Source organism: Rana temporaria, chromosome 2, assembly GCF_905171775.1.
Source record: "Rana temporaria chromosome 2, aRanTem1.1, whole genome shotgun sequence".
NCBI classification, from domain to species: Eukaryota; Metazoa; Chordata; class Amphibia; order Anura; family Ranidae; genus Rana; species Rana temporaria.
This window is the reverse complement of record NC_053490.1, coordinates 416,273,680-416,290,553: the sequence shown is the minus strand read 5'-3', so window position 1 is coordinate 416,290,553 and position 16,874 is coordinate 416,273,680. Positions and strand designations below refer to the sequence as shown.

General features: G+C 37.0%; 1 protein-coding gene across 1 annotated transcript in view; it reads left to right on the top strand.

The window, feature by feature from the left end:
* Nucleotides 1–16,874, top strand: part of IL1RAPL1 (interleukin 1 receptor accessory protein like 1) — a 1,739,707-nt gene that overhangs the window by 1,363,955 nt on the left and 358,878 nt on the right. Inside the window, exon 6 of the mRNA XM_040338202.1 lies at nucleotides 6,021–6,095. Coding sequence (XP_040194136.1) covers nucleotides 6,021–6,095 — 75 coding nt within the window. The remainder of the gene's footprint in view (nucleotides 1–6,020; nucleotides 6,096–16,874) is intronic.

Here is a 16,874-nt window from a genome sequence, read left to right as displayed (position 1 = left end):
CTAGTAAGGGAAATTAAAGTTGTATGAACATTGTGTGATCAGAATGAAGGTACAGTATATATTGTACTATTGAAAGTGTATCGGGAGACAGATCTATTTTCTAGTTTTTTATTCGGTTCTTAGATTGAGTAAGGATAGAGTAAAGTTGAATAATTCAACTTACTTCAATTTACCCAAAAATTGTAATAAAGCAATTCAATTGACTTACATATGGTGAACCCAAAAATACTGACTTCCTTAAATGACTCTTATGCCTGCATAAAAATATCAAAAAGGGGTCTGATTAAAAAGTGAGGACTAATACTTATCCACCCCACCATTGGTGCCTAGATCTTTGCTTTCTTTAAGAGCTTTGCCAGAAAAAGACACTTCTGACAGAGAGGTAACTACAGGACACTGTAGGGCAAAGCAGTAACATGGCTTTGAGCAGGTGAAACCACAGAATGCAGAAGGGAGACCGACATCTGGAAGTGTGTTGATTGCTAAATATTCCATAGTCGCCAATATTTTTTTAGCACAGCAAATATCCAAGGTATGGGCAGTGGCAAAGTAAGAACTAACAGTTATCTTTTACAGAAATGTCTTTTTACTTTTTTATGTGGTTGCATATTAAATCCTGCAGAGAAGGAGAGGATACATCTATGGCATGCATAATATGTGCTTAAAATCAGTTGCATTGTATGAGCTATTACCATCATCAAAAGTTTGCATAGTGATCGTGGAATAGGATGTAACATATTAATGCAAGGCTTGTCGATGTTCATTGTATATTATCTGCTGACACCTTTTGCAGCGTCCATTTACAAAGGCTAATTAAATTTAGCAATTAATTATCAATAGGTCTACGGGAAAAAAATACAATGGGATGTGATGCAAATTTTAAATACTGAATTAAATAAAGGCTTCTAAAAATTCCAATTAGTGTTTAAACATAATGTCCACCACACTATGTAGAAGAAAACTGGGGAGATGAAGGGGAATAGAGATAAAAGCAATGTCTGTTTGAAAGTGATGCAAGAAATGTAATAGAAGCATACCACATGCTCAGTACATACAGTATTGGAAATGAAATATACATGAGACATAACTCATAGTTTATAAAATAATAGTGTTATTTATCTGCAATCTGTTTTGTTTGTGGTCTCTGTAAAACTTGGGCAGTAAAACCTTATAAAAGAATACAAAATAGTTAATTCTCATTCAACGCTATCCTTTTATGAATCCATGGCATGGCGCAGAAAAAGTCAGAGCTATCTATGCTATAACCTTTACTGATGGTATAAAAGTGTAACTATAATTATATATGCATACATATACATACACAGATATATATATATATATATATATATATATATATATATATATATATATATATATATATATATATATATATATATATATATATATATACCACAATATATATAGGCCCGAATTCACAAAGCACTTGCGCCAACGTATCTCCAGATACGCCGCGTAAGTGCAAATATGCGGCGTCGTATCTATGCGCCGGACTCACAAACTAAGATACGCCTAAAAAAAGGCTTCATCCCACCGACGTAACTTGCCTACGCCGGCGTAGAGTGGGCGCATATTTACGCTGGACGCATGTGGCGCTCCCATTGATTTTCTATTTGAATATGCAAATGAGGGAGATACAGTGATTCACGAACGTACGTGCATCCGACGCAGTGCGAGGAAAGTAATACGTCCGGCGTAAAGTTATTCCCTGGGGCAGCAAAGGGCTGCCCCAGGGAACACAAGCCGGCGTATTTTACGTATTTTACATTGGAAGTGAATATGGCTGGGCGTAGGTTACGTTCACGCCGTAGGCAGTGATCCAACGTATCTTAGGCAGTTGTTCCAACGTGATTCTGAGCATGCGCACGGGTATGCGTCCACGGGACGGCGCATGCTCCATTCGTTATAAGTATCTGTCTGACACTCAGCCCATCATTTGCATGGGGTCACGCCTCATTTGCATGGCTCACGCCCACTTCCACCTACGCTGGCTTACGCTGAGAAACCCAGCGCAGTTTTGGGAGCACTGGCTTTGTGAATTCAGTGCTTGCCTCTCTGTGCTGCGTCGACGTAGCGTATCTTATTTGCGCTACGGCGGCGTAATGTGCGCCCACTCTCTGTGAATCTGGGCCATTGTATATATACGCTATATTATGAAAAGTATTAGGATGTCTGCCTTTACACGCACATGAACTTTAATGGCATCCCAGTCTTAGTCCGTAAGATTCAATATTGAGTTGGTCCTTCCTTTGCAGCTATAACAGCTTCAACTCCTCTGGGAAGGCTGTCCACAAGGTAAAGGCGTGTGTCTATGGGAGTGTTTGACTATTCTTCCAGAAGCACATTCGTGGGGTCAAGCACTGATGCTAGATGAAAAGGCCTGGCTTGCAGTCTCTGCTCTAATTCATCCCAAAGGTGTTCTATCGGTTGAGGTAGGAAATCTGTGCAGGCCAGACAAGTTCCTCCACCTCAAACTTGCTCATCCGCACAATATTGCCAAACATACTTGGCCACGCCTCCAAATCATTTGGTAGAGGGGGGATTATAGGTCGGGTTGCTCTTAAGGGGTTGGGATTGGCCTCTTAGTTCCAGTAAAGGGAACTCCTAAGGCATCAGCATACCATGACATTTTGGCCAATTTCATGCTCCCAACGTTGTAGGAACAGTTTGGGGATGGCTCTTTCCTGTTCCAACATGACTGCGCACCAGTGCACAAAGCAATGTCCATAAAGACATGGGTGAGCATGTTTGGGGTGAAGAGACTTCAACACGATAGAGCACCTTTGGGTTGAATTAAATCGGAGACTGCGAGCCAGGTCTTCTCATCCAACATCAGTGCCTGACCTCACAAATGCGCTTCTGGAAGAATAGTCAAACATTCCCATAGACACACTCCTAAACCTTGTGGACAGCCTTCCCAGAAGAGTTGAAGCTGTTATATATATATATATATATATACATCTACATTGCCATAAATAAAAGTTATATTCACAACCAAATATGTATAAGAGTCTTTTAGGCTTAACTAACTATTAGGTATACAGCAGATCTTGAAGGGTTGTTGTCAACTCCATTAATTTCCATGAAGCATGGTTTTTGGCTAATGTGTGTACACTAGTTAAGAGTCAATAATAAAAAAAAAAAAATTGTGCTTACAGATACTTGGAGTTCACTGATACCTGCTATTTAATTCTTAAGCTGGAAAGACATCTACAGTATTTCTTTGATATAACTGTAAAATAAGATCAACTTCAATGTTCTCTCTTGAAATCATGTTCTCTCCTATCTGCATATTAATGAGCAGACATATAGTATAATTATGCATTATACATATTGCTCCCAGACTACATCAGTATATTTTAAGTGCATATGTGAAATTCTACCATTCTCATTAGTACAATAAAAATATAAGAAGATTTGAAGGGAAAAAGTACAGGAAGAGTGTAACAAATGTGAAAAAGTATTTATTTAAAAAAAATGCTTATTGTACACTTACACATACACACTCACACACACACAAAACACAATGCTTATGTTGTTATTTCTCCAATAAATACAACATCAAACATTTTTCTTCATTGCTGGGAATTGACAACTTTGAACCTGCAGTAAATCAGATCCATACTTTTAACAATATTCAGTTTTTTTTTTTTTTCATTAGGATCTAAGACCAATAACTTATGTCTATAACACATGAATTACACTATTATTGATAACTGTACATTTAGTAAACCATGGATGCCTTTTTTTTTTTTACTAAATTGAACGTTAAGGAAAAATCACCACAGGAATCAATACATCAATTGTTTTCAATGTTGAAATCATACCTAGATTTGAGCTTTTATAATCCATAATAAAAAATGTTTTTCCAAAAAATTCCCTTATTTTGCATACATTTTTCCGAGGATGTGGTACCTGACATTGAGGGCCAGATTCACAGCAATAATAAGCCAGCGTATCTACTGATACGCCGGCGTATTTTCAAATTTGCCACGTCGTATCTTGATTTGGAATCCTCAAACCAAGATACGACGGCTTTTGGCAAAGATCCGACAGGCGTACGGCTTCGTATGCCTTCGGATTGTAGGTGTTATTTTCTGGCGGCCGCTGGGTGGAGTTTGCGTCGTTTTCCAGCGTCGGGTATGCAAATTAGCTGTTTACGGCGATCCACGAAGGTACGCGCGTTCATCGCAATCTCTTACGTCGGTTTTTTGTTCTAGACACTTCCTGGTTGTCTGGCTCCTTATGAAAAAAGTCATGGGAGAGTTTAGTTTCGTTTTCCTAGCCATGACTCTCTATGGCACTGTCCAGCACAGAGGCATAAAATAACATGCAAATACTAAATTAGTTTCAGTTTTGTTTTTGCATCTACGAGGCACATTATATGATTGATTTTTATCTATTTTTAATCGTTTTTAAAAGGAATCAGTTAACTATTATGTCTCTATACCCTGTAAACAGTAATTTCAGCAAATTTTTTTTTCCTTTAGTGATCCTTTAAGAGTGCTATTTAGATGGTGTAAAATTACACCATCCATGTTAAAGTATGGCCGTCGTTCCGGCGTAAATTTTTTTTTTTTGCGTAAGACGTCCGGGAATACGAAAGTACGTTACGCACGTCACTGTTCAAAAAACACGTTGGGGCGCCGTAATTTCGCGCAAAGCACGGCGGGAAATTTTCACACAGAGCATGCGCAGAACGTTCGGCGCGGGAGCACGCCTAATTTAAATGACACAGGCCCCATTTGAATTAGGCGGGCTTGTGCCGGACAGATTTACGTTACACCGCCGCAAGTTTACAGGCAAGTGCTTTGTGAATCAGGCACTTACGCCGAAAACTTGCGTCGGCGTAACGTAAAGGGGATACGTTACGCCGCCGTAATTATTCCTGAATCTGGCCCTATATGTCTAACGTGTAGAGGTTTTCCAATTGCGATTCCTTCCTCCCATTTCTTTTGCTGTTCAATAAAAATGTTGTATTTATTTATAGTATTATTTAGTAAACCTTACTGGAACATTTATCCCCAAACTGAAGATTTCTCCTCACCTAATGCTATGATCACAATTAGACATGTGCATTTGTTTTTGTCTTAATGCATTTTTGTCCGAATTTCGGGGATTTTCGCATTCGCTTTAACAAATAATAACGAACAAGCAGAATCTGGAATCCAAAAGATCCAACATAAAAAATTATTTATTTTAGTTTGGTTGCAACAACAGTTCAATATAGAGAGAATATTTGATATGACGGTGAACCTGCGTTTGAATGTGCTTAACCTAACTCTATTAGTCCAAGATTATTCGACATAGAGAGAAAAGATTCAACATTATAGAGACATGAAGATGCGCCGAAGCAGCTAAAAACATACGATCGCAGTGAGCGGACATTTATGGTAAAAAGCTCAGCTATAGAAGAATTTCAATGTTGGTTGACTAGTAATAATAATTAATAAATATAATTATTACTAGTCATACAACATTAGAATTCTACTATAGCTTGTGGGCAGAGCATTCAACCGGAAATGTACGATTGCGGCGTCATACAGTTTAGCTGCTTCGTCGAATCTTCTTAGAACATTCGACAGACACCATAAGCCTTCAATTGACAGATTCAACCTTAATTCGGATTTTCAGACAAATGCATTTTTTTAACGAAACAAAATGAATAAAAACACATTTTGTGAGTAGTTAAATAAACGTATTTTTTGGACGAAAACTAAATTCCAAAACAAAATATTTCAGTGTGCACATGTCTAATGACAATTCTAAAATGTAAGGTTTCCTCTGACTTTCTTCCACCAGGGCAAATAAAGCCCTGTGGAGTTGCAGACCACAATAAAACTTAACAGAGGGTGTTACCATGCTCCACTCTTTTAGAAAAAAAGCTTAGCTTTTAAATACCATTCAATGACTTTATTTTGTTCTATTTTAGTCATTTTGCATATGGACCTGTATATAAAGTCAATACAATTTTTAATTGTAATGTATACCTTTTTTTTCAGCTCCACTAACAGATAAACCACCAAAGTTACTCCAGCCTTTGGAAAATAAATTAACAATTCAAGAAGCTCAAATAGGTAAGAAAGCTTATTTTTTTATTAAAATACACATTTTAGTGCCACTACTATGTCAGAAGTCATTATTTAGGGCATTTTTCGGAACATTTCCTGCTCAATGTTTTTTTTGTAAAACATTAAATTAAAATTAGAGAGACTTACTTTTAAGTACATATTGTTTAGCTTTGCAAAATGTTTCATTATTAATATCTAGAGGAGAATGAAACTTCTTTCCCATTTGAAAAATGGAACAAACTACAATTGGAAACCTCATCATAAAAGATAAATGGGCAGATTTTCAAAGCAACGTGAACTGATAGAGTACTTGTAAATTCTTTGTTTAATTTAACTTTGCTTTCAGAAACATCTTTGACAAATGGGCTTGTCTTTTCTTTCTTATTCTTTTTACATTGGAGAAATGCATTTTAATGTTGTAATTAGTAATGGTAAGATCACAGTATTGTCTTCTGTTCCTGAATTTTAGAGAATAGCAGTTAAACTTATTCCCAATAATACCTTATTTAAAAACATATTATAATGTAATGATAATGTTAATGGACAACGTGAACACACATTTTATGCTTGGAAATAAAATTTAAATATTATTCTGAGCTTTTTTTTGCTATATGTTCATAACTCTAGTTTTTTGGTGACCAAATTATGTGTTGTTTTTATTGTGGCAGTTACTTTTACTAGTTTATCCTTCAGCAAATCACTCTCATATTGTGTTTTCATCCTCAAGATTTTTCATTCTGCGCCATTATTTTTGATAATCGAATTACGTGTGTTTTTTATTGGGGCAGGGTATTTTGGTGTCAACAAAATGTTCATCCTTTCACAAAATATATTACAGTTGAATTAGGAAACATTAATTTCCGGAAGGTATTACAAAGAGCTTAGGCCACCCTTATCCATAAAACTAAAGTGAAGGCACTGAAAAATAGATCAGTAGACCACCCAAGCATATGTATGTATTTTTTTTACATAAATTATTTCTTTGAAATTCAGATGGCAGAATCCTGCTGGCCTGCTTCATATTTCTAAATCTGTGGCCTTGAAAGAATGATCACTATTAGTCATATGACACTGGATGTAGATGATTTATTCTCCGAAGCACTTACTGATAAGGACACAGAGATTGTCATTAACCTAAAGAGCCATAGAGGTGCTGGTGGCACTGCAAGGTTTCACCTCTAGTGCACATTCCAAGCTTTAGTAACTTAGTTGTGACCAGTGTTAACCTTGACATCACATTCTGATTTAGTTTTAGTTATAGTCTTTTGACTAAAACACCATTTTAGTTTTTGTTATATTTTAGTCTTTTAAATAAAATGTTTTTCTTTTCACAATCAAGAGGGTTTTATTGGAAGAAAATTATAACATACAGTTGACAATGTATTGGCAATATGTCAAGTCTTGAAAAACAACAACAGTTAACAGTAGAACATATAACAACTTTGAATTACATTTATACAATTGTATTGGGAATTTATGCAATCATATAGTTATTTTAAGAGGTGGAAATAGAAATAGAGGATGGGGAGTGAATGATATAAAGGGTTGGCAAAAGAGGATAAGTAATAAGAATAGGGGGGATTAGTTCAGAGGTATTGTATCAAGTCTTGGAGATGAGAATACAAATATACTTTTTGGATATGTAAACAGTAGAAGGAGAACAATATTCATTTAAATACTTTAATAAGAACAGAGAATCTATCCATCTGGAAATAGGTCATTGAGATTTTGAGTGAAATTCATTTGAGTAAATTAATAATACTCAGAGTTGCCATGTTTTATTGAAACCATCACTGTTTTCTTTTTTTCATTGCTAGAATCTCTTCTAAATTGTTTTAGTTTTAGTCTTATTTTAGTTCACTAAAATCTCCAGTACAACTTAGTCGACTAAAATCAAATGAGTTTAGTTAAATTTTAATGCATTATTTAAGCATTTCTTTAGATTTGCCAAACTCATTATACTCATTATATACTTCTTAAGTAAAAAAACAAACACATATCACATTGTTATTTATGATATTAAGCTTTGAACATGCACTACAGACACAGATTTAGCTGTGATATATAATGTCTTTATAAATAAAACCAAGTTTCATAAACAAACTAAAATATTTTAGTCAACAAAATTAACACTGGTGTTGACTAGGTAATAAAGATCATGAAATGATTATGTTACTACTATAATAATAATTATAATAGTATTAATAATTTATAATTTTCATTGGCACTATGCTCCTAACTTAGAAAGCTGCCCTCGCAAAAGATTTTTCACTGCTAGATATTAATAATTGTGGTGGCACCTGAAGTGACAGTATATATATCATTTTAATGTGGTGCCACCACTACAGTCTATAGGTTCCATTTGCCATACCCTATTAGCACTAAAGTTTGGTGTCTGATATTACTGGAGTGCTGACTCCAGCACAATAATGTAAAGTAACAAAAAATAAGTGGTGAAATTAATAAACCTTCAGCCTTGCCTAACCACTAAACCCTATTTAAGCTTAAACAATCCCCTAAAGATATGTAAAAAAAAAAAAAAAAAAAGATGCTCACAATTAAACATTTACTGCAAAAAAAGTTGCTGAAGTTACTAAGCCAAAGCTCCTGCATTTAAAAAACAGAGCCTAAGTTAATGATGTAAATTCTAATGATCACTTTCCCGTGAGGCCTCAGAAAACAATTTATACTGCATAAGCAGGTCTGTAGTATGTAATCTGTCATAAAGAAAACCGCAATGATATACCTGCACTTTTAATTTCACAACTTCTGGCATTCTTGCTTTCAATTTAGCAGTTGTTTGTAACACCAAGGTTGAAAGTGTCTGTGATGAGAGTGTTTTCGTACAGAAGTATATAAACAGTATTTGTGCAAGTGAAAGTTAGATGTTAAATGAAAACCGCAGTATATAGAGAATGTGATATCCTCTTGAGGACTGTGCAAAAAAGCAGTGCTGTTTAAAAGCTAAACATGGCAAACATCTTAGTTTTGTGCCAGAGAATATGACAAATGTTTTAAAATATAGTGTTTATTTCTGAACAACTTTTTAGGTATTTAGGTATCATCATTAGGGATTTCTGTTTAAAAGCTAAACATGGCAAACATCTTAGTTTTGTGCCAGAGAATATGCCAAATGTTTTAAAATATAGTGTTTATTTCTGAACAACTTTTTAGGTATTTAGGTATTATCATTAGGGATGAGCACAATGTCCGAATTGAACATAAGTTCGACTCGAACATCGGGTGTTCACCTGTTCGTCGAATAGCGAACAATTTGCGGTGTTTGCGGCAAATTCGAAAGCCGCGGAGTACCCTTTAAAAGTCTATGGGAGAAATCACAAGTGCCCATGTTGATGGGGACAAGGGCCTCATCCCCACAACCATTGCCCAGTGGTTGTGGGGGTCTGCGGGCAGGGGGTTTATCAGAATATGGAAGCCCGCTTTAACAAAGGGGACCCCCAGATCCCGCCCCCCCTATGTCAATTGGTAACAGGGTACACTGTACCCCTAACATTTCACAAAAAAAGTGTAAATCTTTTTTAAAAACCACAGTACACAGCTTGGGACAAGTCCTTTATTAAAAATAAAAAAATAAGAGAAAAGAAAAATTTCAGCGCTGTAATCCGTTCTCGATCTCCAACGATGATACGAAGAAAAAAAAAACGTCACTGAAACGACCCTGCCTCCATGGAGACAAGGGCCTCATCCCCTCAACCCTTGCCCAGTGGTTGTGGGGCTCTTTGGGCGCGGGGTTTATGGGAATCTGGAAGCCTCCTTTAACCACTTAAGGACCGCCTCCTTCACATATACGTCGGCAGAATGGCACGGCTGGGCACAAGCACATACAGGTACGTCCTCTTTAAGTGCCCAGCATGGGTCGCGGGAAGCTCCGTGACCGCGGGACCAGCGGACCCGATTGCCGCTGGAGTCCCGCGATCGGTCCCCGGAGCTGAAGAACGGGGAGAGCTGTGTGTAAACACAGCTTCCCCGTTCTTCACTGTGGCGCCATCATTGATCGTGTGTTCCCTTTTATAGGGAAACTCAATCAATGACGTCACACCTACAGCCACACCCCCCTACAGTTAGAAACACAAATGAGGTCACACTTAACCCCTTCAGCGCCCCCTTGTAGTTAACTCCCAAACTGCAATTGTCATTTTCACAGTAAACAATGCATTTTTAATGCATTTTTTGCTGTGAAAATGACAATGGTCCCAAAAATGTGTCAAAATTGTCCAAAGCGTCCGCCATAATGTCACAGTCATGAAAAAAAATCGCTGATCGCCGCCATTAGTAGTAAAAAAAAATATATATTAAAAATGCAATAAAACTATCCCCTATTTTGTAAATGCTATACATTTTGCGCAAACCAATCGATATACGCTTATTGCGATTTTTTTACCAAAAATAGGTAGAAGAATACGTATCGGTCTAAACTGAGGAAAAACTTTTTTTTATATATTTTTGGGGGGTATTTATTATAGCAAAAAGTAAAAAATATTGAATTTTTTTCAAAATGGTCGCTCTATTTTTGTTTATAGCACAAAAAATACCACCAAAAGAAAGCTCTATTTGTGTGGAAAAAAGGACGCCAATTTTGTTTGGGAGCCACGTCGCATGACCGCGCAATTGTCAGTTAAAGCGACACAGTGCCAAATTGCAAAAACTGGCCAGGTCCTTTAGCTGCCTAAAGGTCCAGGTCTTAAGTGGTTAACAAGGGGACCCCCAGATCCCGCTCCCTATGTGAATTGGTAACGGGGTACATTGTACACCTACCATTTCACCCAAAAAAGTGTCAACATTTTTAAAAAGGAAAGACAGGAGACAGCTTGGGAAAAGTCCTTTATTTAATTCCAGCAAAATAAAACGGAACAGTTCCGCCTCCATTGGAGACGGATGCTGAGTGACGCTACTCCCCCGGTGACAGCTGTTATATAAGTATATAAGTGACTCCGCCCCCCCTGACACCATGGGAAACCCTTAGCTATATAACAGCTGTCAAGATGGGAGTAGCGTCACGCAGAGTAACGTCCCATGGACGCAGAACTGTTTAGTTTTTTTTTTTTGTATTTTCGGTCCCTGCTTGAGATGGATTTACATTGCTGGATTTTTTTTTTTAATAAAGGACTTGTCCCAAGCTGTCTCTTGTTTTTCTTTTACATTTTTGACACTTTTTTGGTGAAATGGTAGGGGTACAATGTACCCCGTTACCAATTCACATAGGTTGGTGGGATCTGGAGGTTCCCTTGTCAAAGGGGGCTTCCAGATTCCGATAAGCCCCCCCACCCGCAGACTCCCACTACCACCGGGCAAGGATTGTGGGGATGAGGCCCTTGTCCCCATTGACATGGGGACAATGTGCTTTGGGAGTCACAGACCCCCAAAAGCATCCCCAAAAACCCATGTTGAGGGTATGTGGCCTGGTATGGTTCAGGAGGGGGGCGCTCTCTCATCACCCTCTTTTCCTGCGGCCTGCCAGGACCCTATGCCATTGTTTTTTATATTTTGGTGCAGGGTTCCCCTTAAAATCCATACAAGACCTGAAGGGCCTGGTAGGGAATTTGGGGGGACCCCTACGCAATTCATTTTTTTTTGTTGGTTCAGGGTTCCCCTTAATATACATACCAGACCAAAATGGCCTGGTAATGGACTGGGGGGAACCCATGCCATTTTTTTTTCTGTATTGCCGGGACCCGACAATTCATTATAGCCGTGAGTAGTTTTAAATTACTTTTTTTCTTTATAAATGTTATTTTGCTGCAGGAACTGTTCTAAACACGAGAACAATGCGCCATTTTACAGGCATACAATAGACACCCCAGGTATGAAATTTAAAGGAATATTTCACTTGTATTGTTTCACTTTAACCAGTTCCCGACCCCCGCATGTACATATACGTCCACAATATGGCACGTACAGGCACATGGGCGTACACGTACGTCCTCGCCTATTAGCGGGTGGGGGGTCCGATCGGGACCCCCCCCGCTACATGCGGAGGTCGGGTCCGCTCGGGGAGCGATCCGGGACCACGGCGCGGCTATTTGTTTATAGCCGCTCCGTCGCGATCGCTCCCCGGAGCTGAAGAACGGGGAGAGCCTTGTGTAAACACGGCTTCCCCGTCCTTCACTATGGCGGCGCATCGATCGCGTCATTCCCTTTATAGGGAAGACACGATCGATGACGTCATTCCTACAGCCACACCCCCAAACAGTTGTAAACACATACTAGGTGCACCCTAACTCCTACAGCGCCACCTGTGGTTAACTCCCAAACTGCAACTGTCATTTTCACAATAAAGAATGCAATTTAAATGCATTTTTTGCTGTGAAAATGACAATGGTCCCAAAAATGTGTCAAAATTGTCCGAAGTGTCCGCCATAATGTCGCAGTCACGAAAAAAATTGCTGATCGCCGCCATTAGTAGTAAAAAAAAAAATTAATAAAAATGCAATAAAACTATCCCCTATTTTGTAAACACTATAAATTTTGCGCAAACCAATCGATAAACGCTTATTGCGATTTTTTTTACTAAAAATAGGTAGAAGAATACGTATCGGCCTAAACTGAGGAAAAAAAATGTTTTTATATATGTTTTTGGGGGATATTTATTACAGCAAAAAGTAAAAAATATTGCTTTTTTTTCAAAATTGTCGCTCTATTTTTGTTTATAGCGCAAAAACTAAAAACCGCAGATGTGATCAAATACCACCAAAAGAAAGCTCTATTTGTGGGGAAAAAAGGACGCCAATTTTGTTTGGGAGCCACGTCGCACGACCGCGCAATTGTCTGTTAAAGCGACGCAGTCCCGAACTGTAAAAACACCTTGGGTCTTTAGGCTGCATATTGGTCCGGGGCTTAAGTGGTTAAGCATTATTAAAAATCACAGCTCCCGAAAAAAAATTATTGTTTTAAATTTTTTTTTTGCATTGATACATGTCTCCTGGGGCAGGACCCAGGTCCCCAAACACTTTTTATGACAATACCATGCAAATAATCCTTCAAAATTAGCACTTTTGGTTTTTCATGTTCATTTCCCATAAACTTTAACGGTGTTCGCGTGTTCAAACATATTTTTTGCCTGTTCGCAAGTTCTGGTGCAAAGCGAACGGGGGGGGGGGGTGTTTGGCTCATCCCTAATTATCATTATAGTCATAATTCTATGGTTTTAAAAAAATCACACGACCAGCCCCAAAGCTACCTAGCTCATATGACATTGTCTCCTTTAAAAGTTAAACTATACCAGAGTTGGGTTAGTTTAGCTTTGAGTATAACAAATGTTTAAACTGCTGTTTTGTGCCTGTTTTACAATATATTATAAATATTAAAAAAATAAATGAGATAGGGAAATATATAAGGAAACAGGCATAAGGCACCATTCACACCTCAACGTTATTTAGCTTGAAGCTTGAAGCTCGAAGCTCCAAAACGTAAGAGGAAAAAAAAATCAATGATTCTCTTTGGAGATAGCTCACATCTCCACTTCAAGTTACCTGAAGCCAAACACCTGAAGCTCAACAAAAATTCTGGAGCTTTTTTTGTAGCTCGAATTGGGCAGATTTGAGCATGATGTTCTGCTCAAATAAAAACATTTAAAAATAAAATAGTAATAATATATTAATAAATAAATGTAAAACAAATACACAAATAATTAAAAGTCATCATAAATAAATAAAATAAATGAGTAATATGTAATTATATGTAAATAAAAAATAATTAACCCCAACCTTAAAAAATATAACAAAATCATAATAACAATGATAATAATAATAATAATAATAATAATAATAATAATAATAATAATAATAATAATGATAATAATAATGACGAATAATTATGAATAATAATATTAATAATATTAATAAGTAATTATTATTTATTTATTTTGTGTTAGGGTTAAGAAGGTGTTTATTTTTTTAAGGGTTATGGTTAAGCTTAGGAAATTATTATTTTTTATTATTATTCAGTATTTATGTATTGAATTTATTTCTTATTTATTTATAACTCTTTATAGTTATTTTACATTTGTTTATTCATGTAGTAGTAGTAGTAGTAGTAGTAGTAGTAGTAGTAGTAGTAGTAGTAACAGTAGTAGTAGTAGTAACACCCTAACAAAAATAAATAGATTATAAATAACCCTAATCCTAACCTTAACTCTAACCTCTTATCATAAAAAAACAAATACATCACAATGGATAAAAAATTTCGAAAATATTTAAATACCTTAATGTGCTTATTCTGGGCAATAATGCACTTAACCAAGACAGAGGTAGCAGATAGTGCAGAGTTCAGCTAGTAGGCAGAGCACGTCAGAGTTTACGCAGAGTTGCAGCTGGACCCATGTTTAAAAAAAGTCAGCAGACTCACCTCTCCAGCAATGCAGCCGCCCAAAGCATCTGTTCTCTTCCCCAGCTGTCCACGGCGCTGGCATTGCAAGTGTGGGCATCCGGCTGTGACAGCTTGCGGCTTCACAGCTGGGTGTGCACTGCGCATGCCCGAGTCGCGCTGTGCATCCTGAATGCCCATGCAATCTTCTTGGACCTGTGACATGTCCCAGAAGATTGCAGAGAGGGAGGGGGAGAGGAGGAGTCGCCTAGGCGGTGCGGGCAGAAGTGGGAGCTGGGTACTTGTCAAAACTAGGTACCCCCCCCCCCCACAATGTGGCATGTCAGGGGGTCAGGATACCTTAAAACAGACTTTGCTTTAAGCTAGACATTTTTTTTTGGTCAATCAGCAGATTCCCTCATCCACACATTCAAGGTGGATAGAGAAATCCTCCCCACTGCGCTATTGTACTCTGACAGCAGATACTACTTGGTTGCAGGCACTGATTGAACAAAAAAATACCAACAGTTCTGTTCAAGAATGGAGATCGATGAATCAAAATGTGGCCAGTCCCTGCTAAACCAGACATATTTCAATTAATCTATGGCCAGCTTAAACTTAGTGCTAAAGGGCAAGGTAAGGACTAGAGTTGAGTCTTTTCAAGATGGCCAGAATTAAGTTTAGGCACAATAGAAACAATAGAATGCATAAAAATCATTCAATTTTTCTTGACCAAATCACCTCCAAACAAGCAAAATGGATGGCCCAAATTCTAATTGATTAGAAAGAGAATCTGTTTGGAAGATTTGACTTTATCTGTCGAAACAGTCATGTTCTGATTTTTACAGCCTTGCAGCTTCTGAATCATTTTTGCCTGTTGTGCTAGAAGTATTCAGAATGGCAGTCTGTACACAAAACATCAACAGATAAAAGAATCGAGTATAGTTTTGAAATCTTCCATAAATCAAGACTGTATTATATATCTTCTATGAAAAACAAATATGACTGCTCCTCTAAGTCCAACTGTACAGTTTTTTTAATTGTCAATCATTAACACTACAGCAGCTCACATTGTATATTGAATTGTAATGACAAGCAGCAGCTGACTTCAGTAGCCTTCAGAGTTACAGTACATACAGTTAAGTTGCTGCTAATATTATATATCATGCTTTTTTCCTGTGTATTTTGCTTTTTTTGTTCCAGTGTGCTTTATTCACAAAGGCTATTTTATCAGCATAAACCTGAATGAATCATATAATGGCCTTAAATGGCTCTGAAATATTCAGTTACTTTCAAAGTTATGAATTTCAGTCTTTAGTGGATTAGACTGAGAGATCAACCTGTTAGTTTTTCTCAGCTTTAAAAATCTCCTTGGAGACTAGAAACACAGGCTTCTTCTTAAAAGCATTCTCAGTAAACCAAAGAGTTTGTTTGATGTTACTAACATGATATTGCTGGCAAGTAAAATGTCAAAATGTCACTGCTGCCTGGTTCATAATATATAATGGTAAATCAGATTATCTCTTTTGACTGAATTTTGCTCTAACGTTGTTAATTGATTTTGATGTTATAAAGGTAGTGTTGTCATGCTGGGTTGCTATTTCTCTGATGTCTTTAAAATGTTTGTGGACCTTAAGCATAATGAGGCCATAATAAAAGGAAGCAACTTTCTAAGAAGGTTCAACACATATGAACTGAAGACAGTCTAAAATATAACGGTGTAGGAAAATCTGTTTGCTCTCTTTGGGGTAGTGCAGATAGTCTTCCTTTCTGACATGTTGATAAATGAGGTCCAGAGTGTTTTCCTCCCTTCAGTAAATCATCATTATCCAGTCTAAGAACACATACCGTAGTCCACTTTTCTAAATTGTATTTATGTTCCGGAACAAAGAGTGAACTATGGTATGAAACTCAGGTTGGCATTAATTGTTAAATGGTTTTATGATAGCTGAACTTTTACAGGGTCATATTTTGCAATTATGCTGCCCTAGTAACACAAGAATAATGTATCCTTTCAAATCAGCTCCAACCATGATATGCAGTTATAGAAGTGTAAATGTAAATTGTAATGCTAACATAAAAGTTACAGCACTTTTTTTTATATATTTAATGAAGTTTTTAAAAAAGTGCAGACACTTTTTTGAAGAACCCTTGTATTTGAGGCAGGTCACTATTTGCTTTATGGAAATAAGATCTCGCGCCAATATAAATTAAATAAAGTGAAAAATTAAAAAAGTAAATATATAACCAAGCTGCTCTCTGTGAAATTACATAAATGCAATTTTAAACAGTGGAGTGAAATATAGAGGCGCTAGGTGATAGTGTGTGAACACTAAAAATATTATGCATAAATGTCTAAATATAAATGAGTGAATATGAGGTAAAATTATATAAATCAATAATAGTGACCATATATAACAAAAATTAACCACAATAATTGTTAAAACAATCAATAAATAGTAT